The sequence below is a fragment of the Cydia splendana genome, chromosome 1, assembly GCF_910591565.1.
Source record: "Cydia splendana chromosome 1, ilCydSple1.2, whole genome shotgun sequence".
In the NCBI taxonomy this organism is placed as follows: domain Eukaryota; kingdom Metazoa; phylum Arthropoda; class Insecta; order Lepidoptera; family Tortricidae; genus Cydia; species Cydia splendana.
Genome location: NC_085960.1, coordinates 18,930,525 through 18,947,299, shown reverse-complemented (window position 1 = coordinate 18,947,299; position 16,775 = coordinate 18,930,525). Strand labels below are relative to the sequence as shown.

Genomic DNA, 16,775 nt, shown 5'->3' with positions numbered 1-16,775 from the left:
CGAAGGCGGAGACAATGGATGTCGGTACGGCGGAGCAGGCGGAAGAAGCATAAACCCCAATGGAAAGCTGTCCTTACATATTAAGGTACCAGGTTGACATTGGAGCTGCACTGCCAGGCAGGGCATCGCAGTAGGGATCGCGCGGGAATGACTTGGTTTGACCCCGGCTCCTAAGCTCTTCAGAAGAGTTACTGTCTTGGCGTCAGGTGGCAACCGGCCGTAAAACCCCATTGCCAACACAAAAATCTCCTCACATGAAATGCACAAAGAAATGATAAAGGGCAATAAGGCTAGGGCGTACCCCGTAAGCGACGCAAATGCGAATAAGGAGATTCTCGATGCAAATACCCCTAGGGCGTTCCCCCAAAGCGACGGACAACGAGACAAGAACAAGAATTCGCATTTGAATATAAATAAGATTAGACTCGCAACCTGGAACTTGGGGTCTCTTACGGGCAGAGGCCAAGAATTGAGCAAAACTCTAAAAAGAAGGGGTATTAACATCTGCTGCCTCCAAGAAACAAGATGGAAGGGCTCAAAATCTAAAGACATCGGCAACGACTACCAGGTTCTGTATCATGGTACAGACAATCAAAGAAATGGTGTGGCAATTGTTTTGGATAAACATTTTAAAACCCGCATAATCAATGTCACGCGGAAAAGTGATCGTATAATGGGCATTAAATTAGCTTTGGATGACCAGCAAGTTACCAACATTATATCAGCCTATGCCCCACAGACAGGCTGCACAGAAGTTGAAAAACTGGAGTTCTGGGAGGATCTGGATGATTTGATGCACAACATACCACGAAACGAACTAAAAATAATAGGAGCGGACCTAAATGGTCACGTAGGAGCCACTAATACATCTGGTGGGCTGGCCCACGGCGGGTATGGAATTGGCGAAACCAACAAGCAAGGGGAGGATATCCTAGAATTTTCTTGTAGACACGCGCTATCATTGATAAATACCAACTTCCAAAAAAAAGCAAGAACATCTTATCACCTACAAAAGCGGAGGCCGAACGTCGCAAATAGACTATATTTTGGCAGATATGGTGCTCAAGAAGAAATTCAAAGATTGTAAGGTCATTCCGGGCGAGCCCCTCGCAACAGAACATCGCCTTCTTGTTGCCGTCTATGCTTTGCCAAAGCCGATAAAAACCATAGTCAACCGAACACCTAGGACAAAATGGAAGGATCTGAACGGCCCCAAAGGCACACAACTGAGGACTGCTGTAATAGAATACCTCGAAACCGACCTTAGCGTAAATTACAGTAGTGCCGAAGACATGTGGTCAAAGTTCGAAACACGATGTAGAGCCAAAGCCGCAGAAATACTTGGAATTTCTAAAGGGCCTTTCGGGAACGATAAAGATGCAAACTGGTGGAACGACATAGTGAAGGACTCCGTGGCCAACAAAAAAGCGTGTTTCAAAAAGTGGCAAAGATCGCAACTTCAAAAAGACAAGGACCTATACATGGAAGCAAAGAAAGATGCGAAAAAATGTGTGGCACAACAAAGAGCACAGAGCAATCAACTTTTCTACAATAGTTTGGAAAATGCTAAAAACGCAGATGAAGTACTTAAAATAGCGAAATCGAGACACAGAGCAACTATGGACATAAAAGTTAATAAATTTTATCAAAAGTAAAAACCACCAAATTTTAACAGATAATATCCAAATCCGAGAAAGGTGGTTCGAGTATTATGAACGACTTCTAAATGAAGAATTGCCAAACGAAGATCCGACGCCATGCAAACCTACATATGGACCAGTGCCCGAAATAGGGAGCGATGAAGTTAAACACGCGACGATGAAAATGAAAAGTGGAAAAGCTACGGGGCCGGACGAGATCCCGGCGGATCTGTGGAAGGCTCTTGGGCCGATAGGCGTAGCGTGGCTTACAAAGCTGTTTAATATCATCTTAGCAACCAAAAATATCCCAGATTCATGGCGTCAAAGCTTTTTACTGCCTTTCTACAAGAATAAGGGTGATGTGGCTCTGTGCGAGAACTATAGAGGTATAAAACTAACCTCACATACGCTTAAGATATGGGAAAGGGTTCTTAATAAACGAATCTTAAACATCTCTCAAACGTCACCAAATCAGTTCGGCTTCACAGCATCCAGGTCAACCATTGACGCGATACAGACTGTTAGGATCATGATGGAAAAATTTAGAATCAACAAAAAAGACCTACACCTAACATTTATAGACCTAGAAAAAGCCTTTGACCGTGTGCCCCGTAAGCTGGTGTGGGAGGCTCTTCGTGCCCAGAATGTCCCTGAATATTACGTAGAACTTGTCCAAGACATGTACATTAAGGTCAGCACGAGAGTACGAAGCCTAGCAGGCATAAGTAGAGCTTTTGAGGTCAAAGTAGGCGTTCATCAAGGATCCGTGCTCAGCCCGCTGCTATTTAACCTGGTCATGGATTACCTCACCAGAAATATACCATCTCCACTGCCATGGACCATGTTGTACGCGGATGACATAGTTCTAGCTGCCGACACCGCGACAAACCTGCAGGAACTTCTGAACATGTGGACACGAGCACTTGAAAAGCACGGCCTGAGGGTTAGTAGGAGTAAGACGGAATACCTGAAATGTCCTTTCAGCAGAACTAACATACCGGAAACCATCTGTATTGGAGACGCGCCTGTCCCATCTGTAGAAAGGTTTAAGTACCTAGGCTCCATACTTACACCCGATGCAAATGTCGATGCTGACGTGGCACACAGAATAAACGTCGCATGGCAAAAATGGCGATCGCTTACAGGTGTATTGTGCGACCCACGTATCCCCATAAAAACAAAGGGACAAGTTTATAAAACGGCAGTCCGTCCCGCGCTACTTTATGGATCTGAATGCTGGACAACAAAGAAAATTCATGAGCAAAAGGTACATACCAACGAGATGAAGATGCTCAGGTGGGCGGGAGGTGTAACACGGCTAGACAAGATACGTAATGAATATATACGCGGTAGCTTCAAGGTTGCACCAATCGCAGACAAACTTACCGAAAACCGCCTTCGTTGGTATGGCCACGTTAAACGACGGGAAAACGATCACGTAGTACAAGTAGCCCTCAATCTACCAGAGGCCCCAAGAGGCCGCGGCCGCCCGCCATATACCTGGTGGACAAGTATAGAAAGAGACCTCAAGAAAGCCCAGGTGCCCCAACAGACAACCCAAGATCGTAGGACTTGGCGCAGGACAGTGAGGAGACCCGACCCCAAATAATGGGAACAGGAGAGGAAGAAGAAGAAGACAAAAAATAGATGACGGCATAACTCCTTTCCGTTTGTTTTTTTTTTTTGGTGCTTCGGGTCAAATTGATTCAAATGGCCTAAAGATTAATCGTGCCGATTTTCATACCTTTAACACCATTTGCAGCTGATTTTGGTCAACCGTTAGTACTACCAATATTTCAATAAGTATTCATATTTAAGAAACGAAAATTCATATTATGAAAGAGGAATAACTATCGTAAAATTGTGTCGCTTTCTAGAGTCTTTCTCATATAAATGCTTAATAAGATTACGTTATAAAAGTTCTAATAGTACATTACTACAGAGGCCGGGACGAAAGGGGTTGCCGGCCGAAGACATATAGACGGCCGAGCGAAGCGAGGCCGAATAGGTCTGAGCGCGGGCAACCCCATTTCCCGCCGAGGTATGTATACATAGTGCTTTTCTCAAACATGCAATGAAATAAATAAAATAAAAAATCCACGAAACCCAAGTTTTATTTATAGAAAAAACTAAAAGTAAACTACACCCAAAATATAACCAACACGTACCTATATCATTATCACGCGTATGTTTTACACGAGTCGTGTATTTTTACTACCCGTATATATTCATGTATCTTTGATTTTTTCGCCTTGTATCCGTCTGACTGTCGTTTTCGTCACATAAGTGTACATAGTCTTTCATGTTGATATCATGTTTCACATACATCGTTGCTTTATGCATGGAGTAAATAAGTATAATTTCCACAGTGTTGACGAGTTTGTTGCATTCATGTGTGAGTCATTCATCGAGTGAGTTACATTCATTTAAAATATGCCACAAAACTGTTTCTAATAAACTGTAAGCCATTTTTCTTAGTTTCTCAAATAATAAAATTGCCATAAGCAACCATATACATACTTCGTCTTTGACTTGGCGGCAGAGGCAGCAAGTTATTAAAATCAATTCTGCTTACGCTGCCAATTCCAACACCTACGATTACAATTAATATTAATTTCATTATTTCGTCGGAACTCATATTAAAGTCAAAAAATCAACAACGCACCATAAATCCAATAAAACAGAATGAATATTTTTCAACTTTACCTCCATAACAATTTAAAAAATATAACTACTTTGAGTAGACCTTTTTACCGCTAACGTTTAGATGAAATATTTTAAATGTTTTTATTTGTGTAGTTAAATTTATAATTTAAATTTATAAAATTATTGAATGTATTATTTATTAAGTTCATGTTGATTTTATACAAATAAAACTGCAAATTATAGCAAACATTGTATTTTTTTTTTATAGGCGTAGTGGCAGTGTCATTACGAACCATAAAGCAAATACTGCCTCTAGTTTTTTTTAATGGATGAATGCCACGATGCTGTGTCACAAATATCTGTGAAATGAAAATTAAAAAAGAGGACTTTGCCGGCCTAGGCCTGCAAGATGTGTATGAAATTCCATTAACGACCTTTTGTCATAGCCGCACCTGAAACGTCTTCCTCGTCGTCTTCTTCGTCATACTTCGCAGCCTATTATAAGGAACATAACATCAATATTTCATTGCATGTTTGAGAAAAAAAAAATAGTTTGGTTATAATGTTGTTTTAAGTTTTACAATTTTACCTTGATTTTACGATTTTTGACAATTTTCTATGTTATTCTAAAACTTATTTTAAGCAAAGTATTAACTTAATTAAAACTTTTATAATGTGATCTTATTAAGTATTTATATGAGAAGAGCTCTAGAAAGCGACAAAATTTTACGATAGTTATTTATAAAAAATTTTTCGTTTTCAATAAGGATGGAATTTTGAGAAAATTTTGCTAATTAACAATTGCCTAACTTGTTGAAAAAATAATTTTAAGATAAATTTCTACAAGAAGTACATTTGTTGACATGTTATAAATACACCATATATTTTTTTTTTTCAATGAATATTTAATACCTTTAAAAGTATATTTAATGTTCAGTAACCGCTTTTTCACGCCGCGCGCGTTTCCCGAAAATGGAGCGCGGAGGGCTGTGTTCAGCTATGAATAAAAAGTATAAATAATGGAGATAGAGTTTTGCAAGTATGGAATGTTTTATTGGAAATATCCTCCTCTTTAAATATATTAATTTTCGTTTCTTAAATATTAATACTTTTTGAGATATTGGGGAAATAAAAAATATCTACTTTTTTCCCCCTTTTTTAGGGTTCCGTACCCAAAGGGTAAAACGGACCCTATTACTAAGACTTCGCTGTCCGTCCGTCCGTCCGTCCGTCCGTCCGTCCGTCCGTCCGTCCGTCTGTCACCAGGCTGTATCTCACGAACCGTGATAGCTAGACAGTTGAAATTTTCACAGATGATGTATTTCTGTTGCCGCTATAACAACAAATACTAAAAACAGAATAAAATAAAGATTTAAATGGGGCTCCCATACAACAAACGTGATTTTTGACCAAAGTTAAGCAACGTCGGGAGTGGTCAGTATTTGGATGGGTGACCGTTTTTTTTTTTGCTTTTTTTTGTTTTTTTTTTTTTGCATTATGGTACGGAACCCTTCGTGCGCGAGTCCGACTCGCACTTGCCCGGTTTTTTTGCTTATAACATTTGATATTTTTTGTGTGCTAATACACGCTTCAAATACATTTTTCTAGGCATCATGACGAATCTAATGACGTATCACATGTATTTTTAGGAGTATTATCTCTATTTTTCACCGTTTTCAGGATCTTGAACAGACTAAAACTATCTTCATACCAAATTTCTTTTAAATCGGTTCAAAGGTTTAAGCATTAAGAGGTAACAGACAGACAGAGTTACTTTCGCATTTATAATTGACCGAAGCGTAGCGAAGGTCTACGTTTTGACTCGAGCAATTTGCTTTCGTATGTCCGGATGTTCTCCTCTACAGGTCGCAATTCTTAACTGATTCTCATGAAATTTTGTGACCAGATTCTATGACTAAATAATTTTTTTTTGTCAATCCGGTTTTTGGAAATTTTTAAAAATGGCTGAGTCGTGATACCTGTCGCCTAAACAAATAGTCGTATAGATATCATAAGAGTTTTTTCTTTTTGAGATATGTTTACAGAGTTAATAGCAAAAAATGCAGAAAAAAATTATCGCTGGTTTAGGCGGTATTTAGATATTTAGTTTTGTATTTCCGGATGTTCTCCTCTACAGGTCGCAATTCTTAACCGATTCTCATGAAATTTTGTGACCAGATTCTATGACTAAATAAATTTTTTTTGTCAATCCGGTTTTTGGAATTTTTTTAAAATGGCGGAGTCGTGATACCTGTCGCCTAAACAAATAGTCGTATCGATATCATAAGAGTTTTTTTCTTTTTGAGACATGTTTACAGAGTTAATAGCAAAAAATGCAGAAAAAAATTATCGCTGGTTTAGGCGGTATTTAGATATTTAGTTTTGTATTTCCGGATGTTCTCCTCTACAGGTCGCAATTCTTAACCGATACTCATGAAATTTTGTGACCAGATTCTATGACTAAATTTTTTTTTTTTGTCAATCCGGTTTTTGGAAATTTTTAAAAATGGCGGAGTCGTGATACCTAGCGCTTAAACAAATAATCGTATCGATATCATAAGAGTTTTTTCTTTTTGATATATGTTTATAGATTAAATGTCCAAAAATTCAGAAAATTTGTATCGCTGGTTTGGGCGGTATTTAGATATTTCGTTTTTACTTGAGAATGAGTAGCTAAATTTCGTCAGCTTTAATAAGAACTATCATGGCGCATTTTGCAAACGTTCGCTGTTTTTGTTTGCATCGGGAGGTCCCTGGTTCCATCCCCAGTAATTGTATGCTGCTACACAACTTTTTGTATTTTTTATACTTAAATTTCGTATCAATTGTTGTTTTTTATTTTATTATTTCATTTTGAAAAAATGAAAAAAATCGTATTTTTTATTTATCAAGCGCGGGCTAAGCGTATTCGTTTAATTTTTGCAAGAGATGATGGCTTTTTGCGCTTTACAGAAAATTTGATTCTTGAATATACGGCGCCATACCTTTGGCCTCTATGCTCGTCTAGATGGCGACACCATTTTATATTTAACAATTTTTACTCATATCAGTAAAAGAACATGGGTCAAAATCATATGGCGTTCTAAAAATAAAAAAAAAAACATTTATCCATACATATATACATTTATTGATATTTTTTATTAATTTTCATTTTAATCCTGTATCGAAAGATGGCAGTAAATTTACAGCACTGATTTACAGTGACTACAAAATTTAGTACGACAATAACCCTCTACTATAGGGACCGTGCGCGTTGGAGGGTCTGCCATCTTGTGGTCTGAATCGGAAACATGTACATTGCCAAAGCAAGTTCTACCATCAACCGTTCTCGTAGGTACGTTTTCTTGTGCATATTAGGTTCTGCCATCTTGTGGGCTACATCGGAATCATAAACTACACATCTACGCTTCGCGCCAAAGATCTGACGGCTCCTGTGCTGCCCCCTATAGTTCATGCACGTCCCCTATACAATCTATTCTCTTTAGAATTTAGATTAGTTAGATATTTAAATTCTTACTCGACTAAAATTAAAAGCATGAAACTCCTTCTATTGCGACTCGAATAGGAACAAAGACTGAAAAGACTGGCAAACCAAACGCGCACGAAGCTTCTCAGTTACAGTTTACAGGCTAATTAAAAGGTAATGTTGGTTCCCTAACATAAGTAGAGTTAGACCAAGAAAAGTCTGCAGAGATTTTGACACTGGCACAAATAACATTGGCACTGCGTGTGCTGTCAAAATCTCTGCAGACTTTTCTTGGTCTAACTCTATCCACTTTTCTATACAATTAGTATGGCGACGTGGATACTTAAGATGGGGCACACCTACCGTACACTGACATCGGAATGATATTTTTATCATGTTATTTAGTAGGCATCGTGCGTCTCGCTTGCGCCAATACATGTACGGACAAGAACCAGCGAAATGCACGATAACTAAATGACATCAGTTAGACGTCATTCTGATATCAGTGTACGTTTGAATTGGCCTGTTAGCCAAAAATTGTTTCGTATGTCCATCTGTTCTACTCTACTGGTCGCATTTCTAAACCAATTCCCGAATTTTGTAAGCAGGTTCGATAGTTAAGCTTTTAATTGTCAAATTAGATTCTCTAAATTCTTCTAAACAACGAAGCCATACATTTACTCAGTTTTAAGCTCAGCTCGCGAGGTCTACAGCTCACAGAGCCACTAGTATTAGTACGAACGAATACCTATCCTACTCTCACTAGAAATATTGATTTGCTAAACAAAAAATATAAAAAGACGATCAACACATGAATGCAGTTCAAACAGAGTTTAGATTGTACGATGACTTGCATGTAAATGACCTCGACAAGGTGCATTACCATTTAAGGCTGAAACAAACATTAACACCAAAACCCTCGGCGGGCACGTTAATTCACGCCCATACAAATAGCCACCTACTACCGCTTACTAGGTACCCCATTCAGCGTCGCGTCAGCTGTGGGGGCAACGACCTGGGGGGCTGCACTCCCTGCACCCCCCTCAACCGTACGCCGTACGTCGAGATTTTTGTAAATAACGCTTCGTGGATTTTGCGTTAATTTGAATTTTTGCGGCTACGTCGTATATTATATATACCGGGATTTGATTTTTGAGGGTAGCGAAAGTCTGAGCCATGTACAAATATAATAACGAGCATACAACACAAGGGCATACATTTTATTATATGTGAAAGGGAGTATTTAGTTTTTTGTTGACACAACAATACATATAATACATATTACTTACACAATATCATAAATTAATTTAAAACAAAATATCGGATTCAATGTACAGCCAGCAATACTATTCGCTTAGAACCTTTGCATACAAAACTTTGGTGTCATTTTCTCTGCAGCTGGCTGTACATTGTACATTAGAACAACATAAAAATACCACTTTAAATAAAAAATTCCCTTTAAAGCCAACTAAGGGGTCCCCATACAAAAAAATGTTCATAGTTTTTATGGAATTCAATGTAGTCTTCAAAAATTTTCTTCTCCGAGCTTGGTGGCACTACGTCAAAATGTGCCTTTTTATTTGGATAATTTGATATTTATTCTCAATAACGAACTATGTGCGATATTTATAAAATATTGTGTTAATATTTTTTTATGAATTCTTAGGCTGCCAAAAACTACTCATCGCCATGGCCGAGGAACTAGGAACATAGATAGATAGATAATTTACGTCTGTGTCTATAGATATAGGAGGTAATGTACGTCTCGTCTACGGGATCTAATATTAGAATGCCTATACTTAGAAAGCGTGCAATCTTGAGCAGATTATCGTTTCGCAGAGTGATTTATTCGTGGATGTATTTTTTGGTCAATTAACGATTGGTATACACGATTCATAATTTCATATAGGTACCATTCTGGTCGCTAAATTAGCAGAATAATTATTGGAAGAATTTCTCATTTTATACTTTTTTAACCCTTATCTTGGCAAGGCTCAAAATATCTTAAATGTAAACATTTTTTTTACTTTTTCGTCATCTATTGAGCATACTAGACTATTAAAAAATAAGGGAAAAAATCCAGGATTTTCCAGTTTCGGAAAATCGTATGTATCATATTTGATACAATGCCAATCTCTCGACAAAATAGTTACCTACTTTTTAGAAGAAAAATGTGGATTTAAATAAAAATAAAACATGTAATGCAACAGAAATTATCATTTATTGCTAATTAAACGCAATCTAAAGCATCAGATGACTATTACACATGTAAAAATTAATTATATCTACGAATACCTGATTACATGGGCGGAAAATTTGATCCCGTAAAGTTTCAAAAAAGTCGTCAGCAATAAGTTGAGTAAAATATGAACAGTAAACAAATAACTTAAAAGTAATAAAAAATATTTTTTTTTTACTTTGGGGGCAATTTTTGCCATACACATATTCTTCCGTGCTACGGGCTACGGCGTAGCAATAATGCTACAGCGTACGAATATACAGTAGAATAACATCTAGCACTTAAAAAAAATCAAAGTTGAATAACTACATAATAAGACAACTAATATTAAATACTTGAAACATGTTTTGTAACCCCACAAATAGAAAAAAACTTAAAAAACATGTAAAACTATTTTGACGACAACTTGGCAATGTATTAAATATAATACAATCCCTTCGATATGTACATTTCTGAGTTCTTGGCAATGTATCAAATATAACACTTTAAACTCTCGCGTTTTGTACACATATTTAATTACACAAACCGTGACCACAGCTGGTGCAACTCAGCTGAAACGTCGGAATTAAAGGTAAAAACAATGAAATTATATCGCGGTAGACCCGTTTGTGTAATTAAATAAATGTATCAAATATAATACATAACAGTTTCATGTAAGGTTCTATGTATTAAATGTTTTTAAATTCATACGCATTGTAAATATGTATGCACTAACAGATAGTAAATGCATCAAAATGTAGATTTTGGAAAAATATATACTAATCTAAGAAATAAATGCAAAACTTCCAGTGCGAACCGAACTCTGTTGTTTCCGTGGCGCCATAATGATTATTACTAATTAATTTACAATGACACTTATGTCCATTATTTTTAAACCTGCTAGATTTTTTAAAGTTCCACGTATCACGGGTGTTACAATGCCAAGATAAGGGTTAAGCTTTGTTAAGTTACATTCAAATAAAGTATAAGTTTGTACATTTAGCAATTGCGACACTAGATTGATTGAACTTTGTTGCACTTAGCCTTACTTAAACAGCAATTTATCGAAAATCATTATGTGTTTGTTGCAAGGTCTATGGAGCCCTTTTCATACACACAGGTTGACTGTTAGAGAATACCATTAGGCAATAAAGTTTAAAAAAATAAATAGGTACCAACGCTCAAAACAACAAAACTCCTAAAAGCAGGTAACAAAAAGCTGGCATTGTTTTTTTTGAAATTGTACAATTTTTTTTTAAGTTTAAGTTTTCTAAGACTCCATAAGCCTGCATTTCGCTGCCATAAGCTAAAAACTCAAACAATAGCTGGCGTTAATGATAATTTAGACTATGTGATCAGCTGATGATGATCACTCTACCTACCGTCTTGCGACCAATAATTTCTAGAGTAGGTACTCTAGAAACCTACCTACCTTACCTACCTAACCTACTACCTAACTGACTAATTACCTTTATTAATTTGAGTAGGTACTCTAGAAATCATTCATCAATTAGGTAATTGTGACGGCAGGCGTGGCTCACTCCGCGATTTCGTCGCTTTGCTACAGGTAGCTAAAAATACATCCGTTCGGCCCCAATTATGGGGTTTGCCATAAGCCCCGCGTGGCGCTGTCGCCACCTAGCGGCCATATCTGTGCTGATCGTAACAGACGCGTTTTGTTAGAGAGTGAGTCTTCTGTACCTAGTACTATTATTTATTCTGTGGTGACGGTTACCAAACGATCATTCTACGTAAAGTAAATCTACATATTGATGCACTGCCTACTGACGTAATGAAATTCTGCCAAAGGATCCGTCTGCGAATCGTTGTCTGCAAAGCGAAAATCGTCGTATGTTTTTCTCGAGAAATCAATGGAACACTTTTGATAACAGCTACTCTGCGTAATTAAATTCCACCAAACGTAACTAGGTATCCCAAAGAATCCGTCTGCGAATCGTCTACGAAACGAAAATCGGCGTAATTTTAGTCGGAAAATCAATAGGGAACCGTATCTATCTATTTTGTATAATAATAATAATAATTCAGCCTATATACGTCCCAATGCTGGGCACAGGCCTCCTCTCACTCGCGAGAGGGTTTGGGCTTTATTGAAATTGCTTGGAAGAGAATAATTTAATGTAATTGTATAGAAATAAAAAGTCCTAGCAGCTGAGCAGAGCAATAGTCAGTTAAACCATTTTGAAGTTATGTGTATGAGACACATATTTTTATCTATTTTGACTACACTTTTGGCTCAACTATGAGAATATGAAATTATGATTTATGGTTATAGTTTTTTAGAAACAACGCACACTTGACTAAAATATTGACCACACCAAAATTGTTCTCATAGATAAGAAAGGTAGATATTGGTTTCAAAGACATTTTCCCTATACATATATTTATAGTTTCAAATTTCCTACATTTTCTCCACACTGACCCACTGGATTACACTGTGTTTACCTGTATAGTGTATGGGGATCACTACTAGCGACATCTCGTATGAAAAGAACGAACATACAACACTGAACAGACTCCACAGTTCACACTGCAAATCCTGGCGCAGTTCATTGGAGCGTTAGGTACAGATGGCGCTTTTTGTACCACCCATACTACAAATGCAGTTTAAATCAATACCTACCAAAGATTCATTGATTGTATCAGATGTGTAAAGTCTAACAAAAATGGTGACCCTAATTAATGTAATTAACGGGTCTAACGCGATTAAATTTCATTACATATTTTACCTTTTTCCGACGTTTCAGCCAGGTTGCACTAACTGTGCCACATTAATTATCTGTACAAAACGCGAGAATTTAAAGTGTTAATGGTGATCCTAATTTGACTGCACTATATGGTTTGTGGTAACTCTATTTCATTTCAAACATGAACTTACGACAACCAGATAGACCACATTATGTACGGACCCTTACATCGCCATATACTGTAGCTGTCAAATTCCTCATTGTATTAAACACGGTACACGAGTAGTAGTTAATTGGGTGTTACGTGGGCCGTACTGAAAGTTTCTGGATTCTGATATATGAGACGACTTATTTTTTCTAAGTGGCCAGTCCAGGAATTTTCAGTATGACCTAAGTATATGACTAAACTGACCTTACTGAAGTACCCGACGACGTGGCAGCCCTCCTCGTCGGCGCACGTCATGACGTAGAACAGAAAAGGTTCCACGTCGTAGTATAACGTCTTGTGGTCGAGGAAGAACTTGGCGAGCAGACACAGCTGCTGGCAGTATTGCTTGTGCTTCCGACCGTCCACCTGCCACACGCTGAGTTTGTCCTTTCTGTACACCTGTCGGGTAAATCAAACATAGCCAGTCAAATGGGTTTATAGCATAAACGCATAAAGTAACGGCCCTATTCGAACTTTAACCGACAATATCACACTGACATATCTAATCCATATCGTATCTAGACGTAATATTTGACGGTAAGTATCTTAAAGTTCGTATCCGGCCGTAAGTATGTATAGTCTGTAGATTCGTAAGTGGCCCCGAACTGCTAATCCTTTGTCTATTGTTAAGTAAAACCGCACGTCCTACTTACCTGCAAAAAAGGGTCTTACTTATTCTAATTGGCACCTGAGCGCGGGCTAGTCCAACGCTCAAAAAACCAGTGTAGGTGCGCTCTCCGATAACGCGCCTTTGTTACGCATCTGGATGACACATTTTAGACTGGTTCGACTCGCCAGCACTCAGTAACCGTAGAGAATTACACGACCCTTTTTTACAGGTAGAGACACGTGCGGTTTTACTTAACAATAGACAAAGGATTAGCGGCTCGGGGCCAGATACAAATCTACAGGCTATACTTAGTACTACTTAGCTGTGTTACGGTCAAGGAAATTTAAATTACGTCAAACTATAGTATTTTCACATAGCTTGGCGGTGTCATCTCATTACATTTTGCGCTTTAAGTTTATAAATTGTATGGAGATGACAGCTGCCAACAAACCCAAGCGATGTGAAAAATACTGTAGAACACTGTAGCAAACGTTGCCCAGATTTATTGCAAAAAAAAACTATATTTAAAAAAAATTGAGTAACTCATATTATTTCTTGCCTACTGTATTAATTGTGGTCGTACGCATGATTTTTAAATTCTTCATTTAACACATTTTTGGACACCTTTGATGGCGGGTAGTTATCTTGAGAGTTTGTCAACATTGCCATAGTCGATATTCACACCTCCTAGAAGTTAAATAATCCTAGTGGCTGAAGCAAAAATCGCACAATAACCGCGTACAGGCATCCGACCACATACCGGCAGCGGCAAAGTTTAAGAAGCATTAAAGCAAAGTTTGTACCTCGTCTCCAGGCGGGTGCCGCCACACGCACTTGGCGCGGTGCCGCTCGGCGCCGGTGGCGCTCTTGTGGTGGTTCAGGCAGAACTCGCACACGAACAGGCGGGGCACCCGCGCCGCGTCGTTCGGGTACGGCGACTGGTACCACACCTCCATCATGTACTTGCCCATCACCACGAACCTAACGATAGAAGATAGACAGGGAGTTACATGTTAATATTTTAATTTCCTTTTTAGGGTTCCGTACCCAAAAGGTAAAACGAGACCCTATTACTAAGACTTCGCTGTCCGTCCGTCCGTCCGTCCGTCCATCCGTCTGTCTGTCACCAGGCTGTATCTGACGAACCGTGATAGTTAGACAGTTGAAATTTTCACAGATGATGTATTTCTGTTGCCGCTATAACAACAAATACTAAAAACAGAATAAAATAAAGATTTAAATGGGGCTCCCATACAACAAACGTGATTTTTGACCAAAGTTAAGCAACGTCGGGCGTGGTCAGTACTTGGATGGGTCACCGTTTTTTTTTGCATTTTTTTCCCGTTTTTTTTTTCATTATGGTACGGAACCCTTCGTGCACGAGTCCGACTCGCACTTGCCCGGTTATTATTTATTGTGGGACGTACCACATTACACTCCAATGCGTTGCGTACAATGCGTTGGACCGGCAATCCAAAGATGAGGGTTCGAGTCCCACGTTAGCCATCAGAGTTGATCATCGTTCATTTTTTCATTATGATTGACAGATGCATGTGGATTGTGGGTGAATCAACTTTTTCTTGTCAATAGTTGCCATGGTTACGGTCTCCTGGGTCACTCTTAAAATACTAGTTATTTCGTATTTAAATGAACCAAACTTGATTTTTTTGGTAGTTATAAGGCCTTTCCATAATGGGACATCTACTAAGCACGTTTGTAGAACATGGTACAGCCGCTCTTCTAAGAAACTATGCTACTATTGTCTCCTGACTGATGAGACAGAATAACAACAAGAAATAGTTCATCGACCCATGTACAATTTATCGGAGTCCGATTATATTATGTAAAACTTAATTCGATCGTAGTCTCGATACTATTATCTAGATTCTAGTGCAATCGGAAGTAGTGAATGAAATGCCCAAATCTAAACTCTGCTGTTGCATATTGTTCTCGGCTTTGACTTACTCTCGTGGTTAGTGTCAACGCCAATCTCCAATCTATATCGGTTCCACACAATTCTCCTTTTGTGGTGAGGCTTCAAACTAAACATCTACCAACATTCACTAAAGACAAGTTGCGGCTGAAGGGTGACAAGTTTTAAAGGTTCACTGACACCTTGGGGTTGTATAAATCATCGCTATCAGCATGTCTTCTTCTGATTTTAAATTATATTGCGTAATATGTACCTATGTCATCTAAGCGTCTCGTAAAGCCTCTGTTGGCTGATAACAATAATAAATAGCAGAGTTGTCCTCTGTAGTAATGATAATTACCTAGTTCCCTTATCGGTGGGGATGTCTCCTAGCTCCTCCTCTATCTTAATAGCAGCAAGCGCTTGAGCCTCCCGGAACAGCCGCAAGTCGTAATCCGGCGCAAATCCCTCCAATATTGGCTCTCGTTCTTCGTTCATGTCATCCCCGCCGGAAGCCGCGAGCTTCTCGCGCAGCTCTTGGCTGCCCTTCCATTTGGAGCGCATATCCTGCAAAAATAGCCTTGTAAGTAAGGATTTTTTTGGATATGTATTGCTTTCGTTTTCAAAATCACACACCGCGCACGCTAAGTCCCAAGGGTCTAAAATTGCCAGCCGTAAAACGACTTTGAAACTTGGGAATTTAGAATTTTATTTTGATTGTCATTTCGAAGTAGACACGATTTCGCGTTCGAGGTAGGTCTTTTGTCACCCATCCATAGAATAAAATTAAATACAATGTCTCCCTCGAGAGGAACAAACAAGAACCCGAGTAAATGATGTATGCAGCCGGATTACATAATTATGATCTTCCCCTCACTCGCGGGGACTCACCTTGACCTTGAGCTGGTACGCCCGCTGCTCTATAATGGGCATGGCGCGCGGGCGCTGCTGCATGTTGGCGAGCGCGCGGCGGCGCGCGGCGGCGGCGGCGGCGCGCTCCTCGGCCGCGGCCACGCACCACGCGGCCGTCACGTGGTGGTACAGCACGCTACTCACCTTGACCTTGAGCTGGTACGCCCGCTGCTCTATAGTGGGCATGGCGCGCGGGCGCTGCTGCATGTTGGCGAGCGCGCGGCGGCGCGCGGCGGCGGCGGCGGCGCGCTCCTCGGCCGCGGCCACGCACCACGCGGCCGTCACGTGGTGGTACAGCACGCTACTCACCTTGACCTTGAGCTGGTACGCCCGCTGCTCTATAGTGGGCATGGCGCGCGGGCGCTGCTGCATGTTGGCGAGCGCGCGGCGGCGCGCGGCGGCGGCGGCGGCGCGCTCCTCGGCCGCGGCCACGCACCACGCGGCCGTCACGTGGTGGT

At 39.5% G+C, this 16,775-nt stretch overlaps 1 protein-coding gene across 1 annotated transcript in view; it reads right to left on the bottom strand.

Annotated features, from left to right (window-relative positions):
* Window positions 1–16,775, bottom strand: part of LOC134791384 (histone acetyltransferase KAT7) — a 37,270-nt gene that overhangs the window by 12,406 nt on the left and 8,089 nt on the right. Inside the window, exons 6-8 of the mRNA XM_063762398.1 lie at window positions 15,767–15,972; window positions 14,297–14,474; window positions 13,088–13,282 (exon numbers count right to left, since the gene is read on the bottom strand). Of these exons, the coding sequence (XP_063618468.1) occupies window positions 13,088–13,282; window positions 14,297–14,474; window positions 15,767–15,972 (579 nt within the window). The remainder of the gene's footprint in view (window positions 1–13,087; window positions 13,283–14,296; window positions 14,475–15,766; window positions 15,973–16,775) is intronic.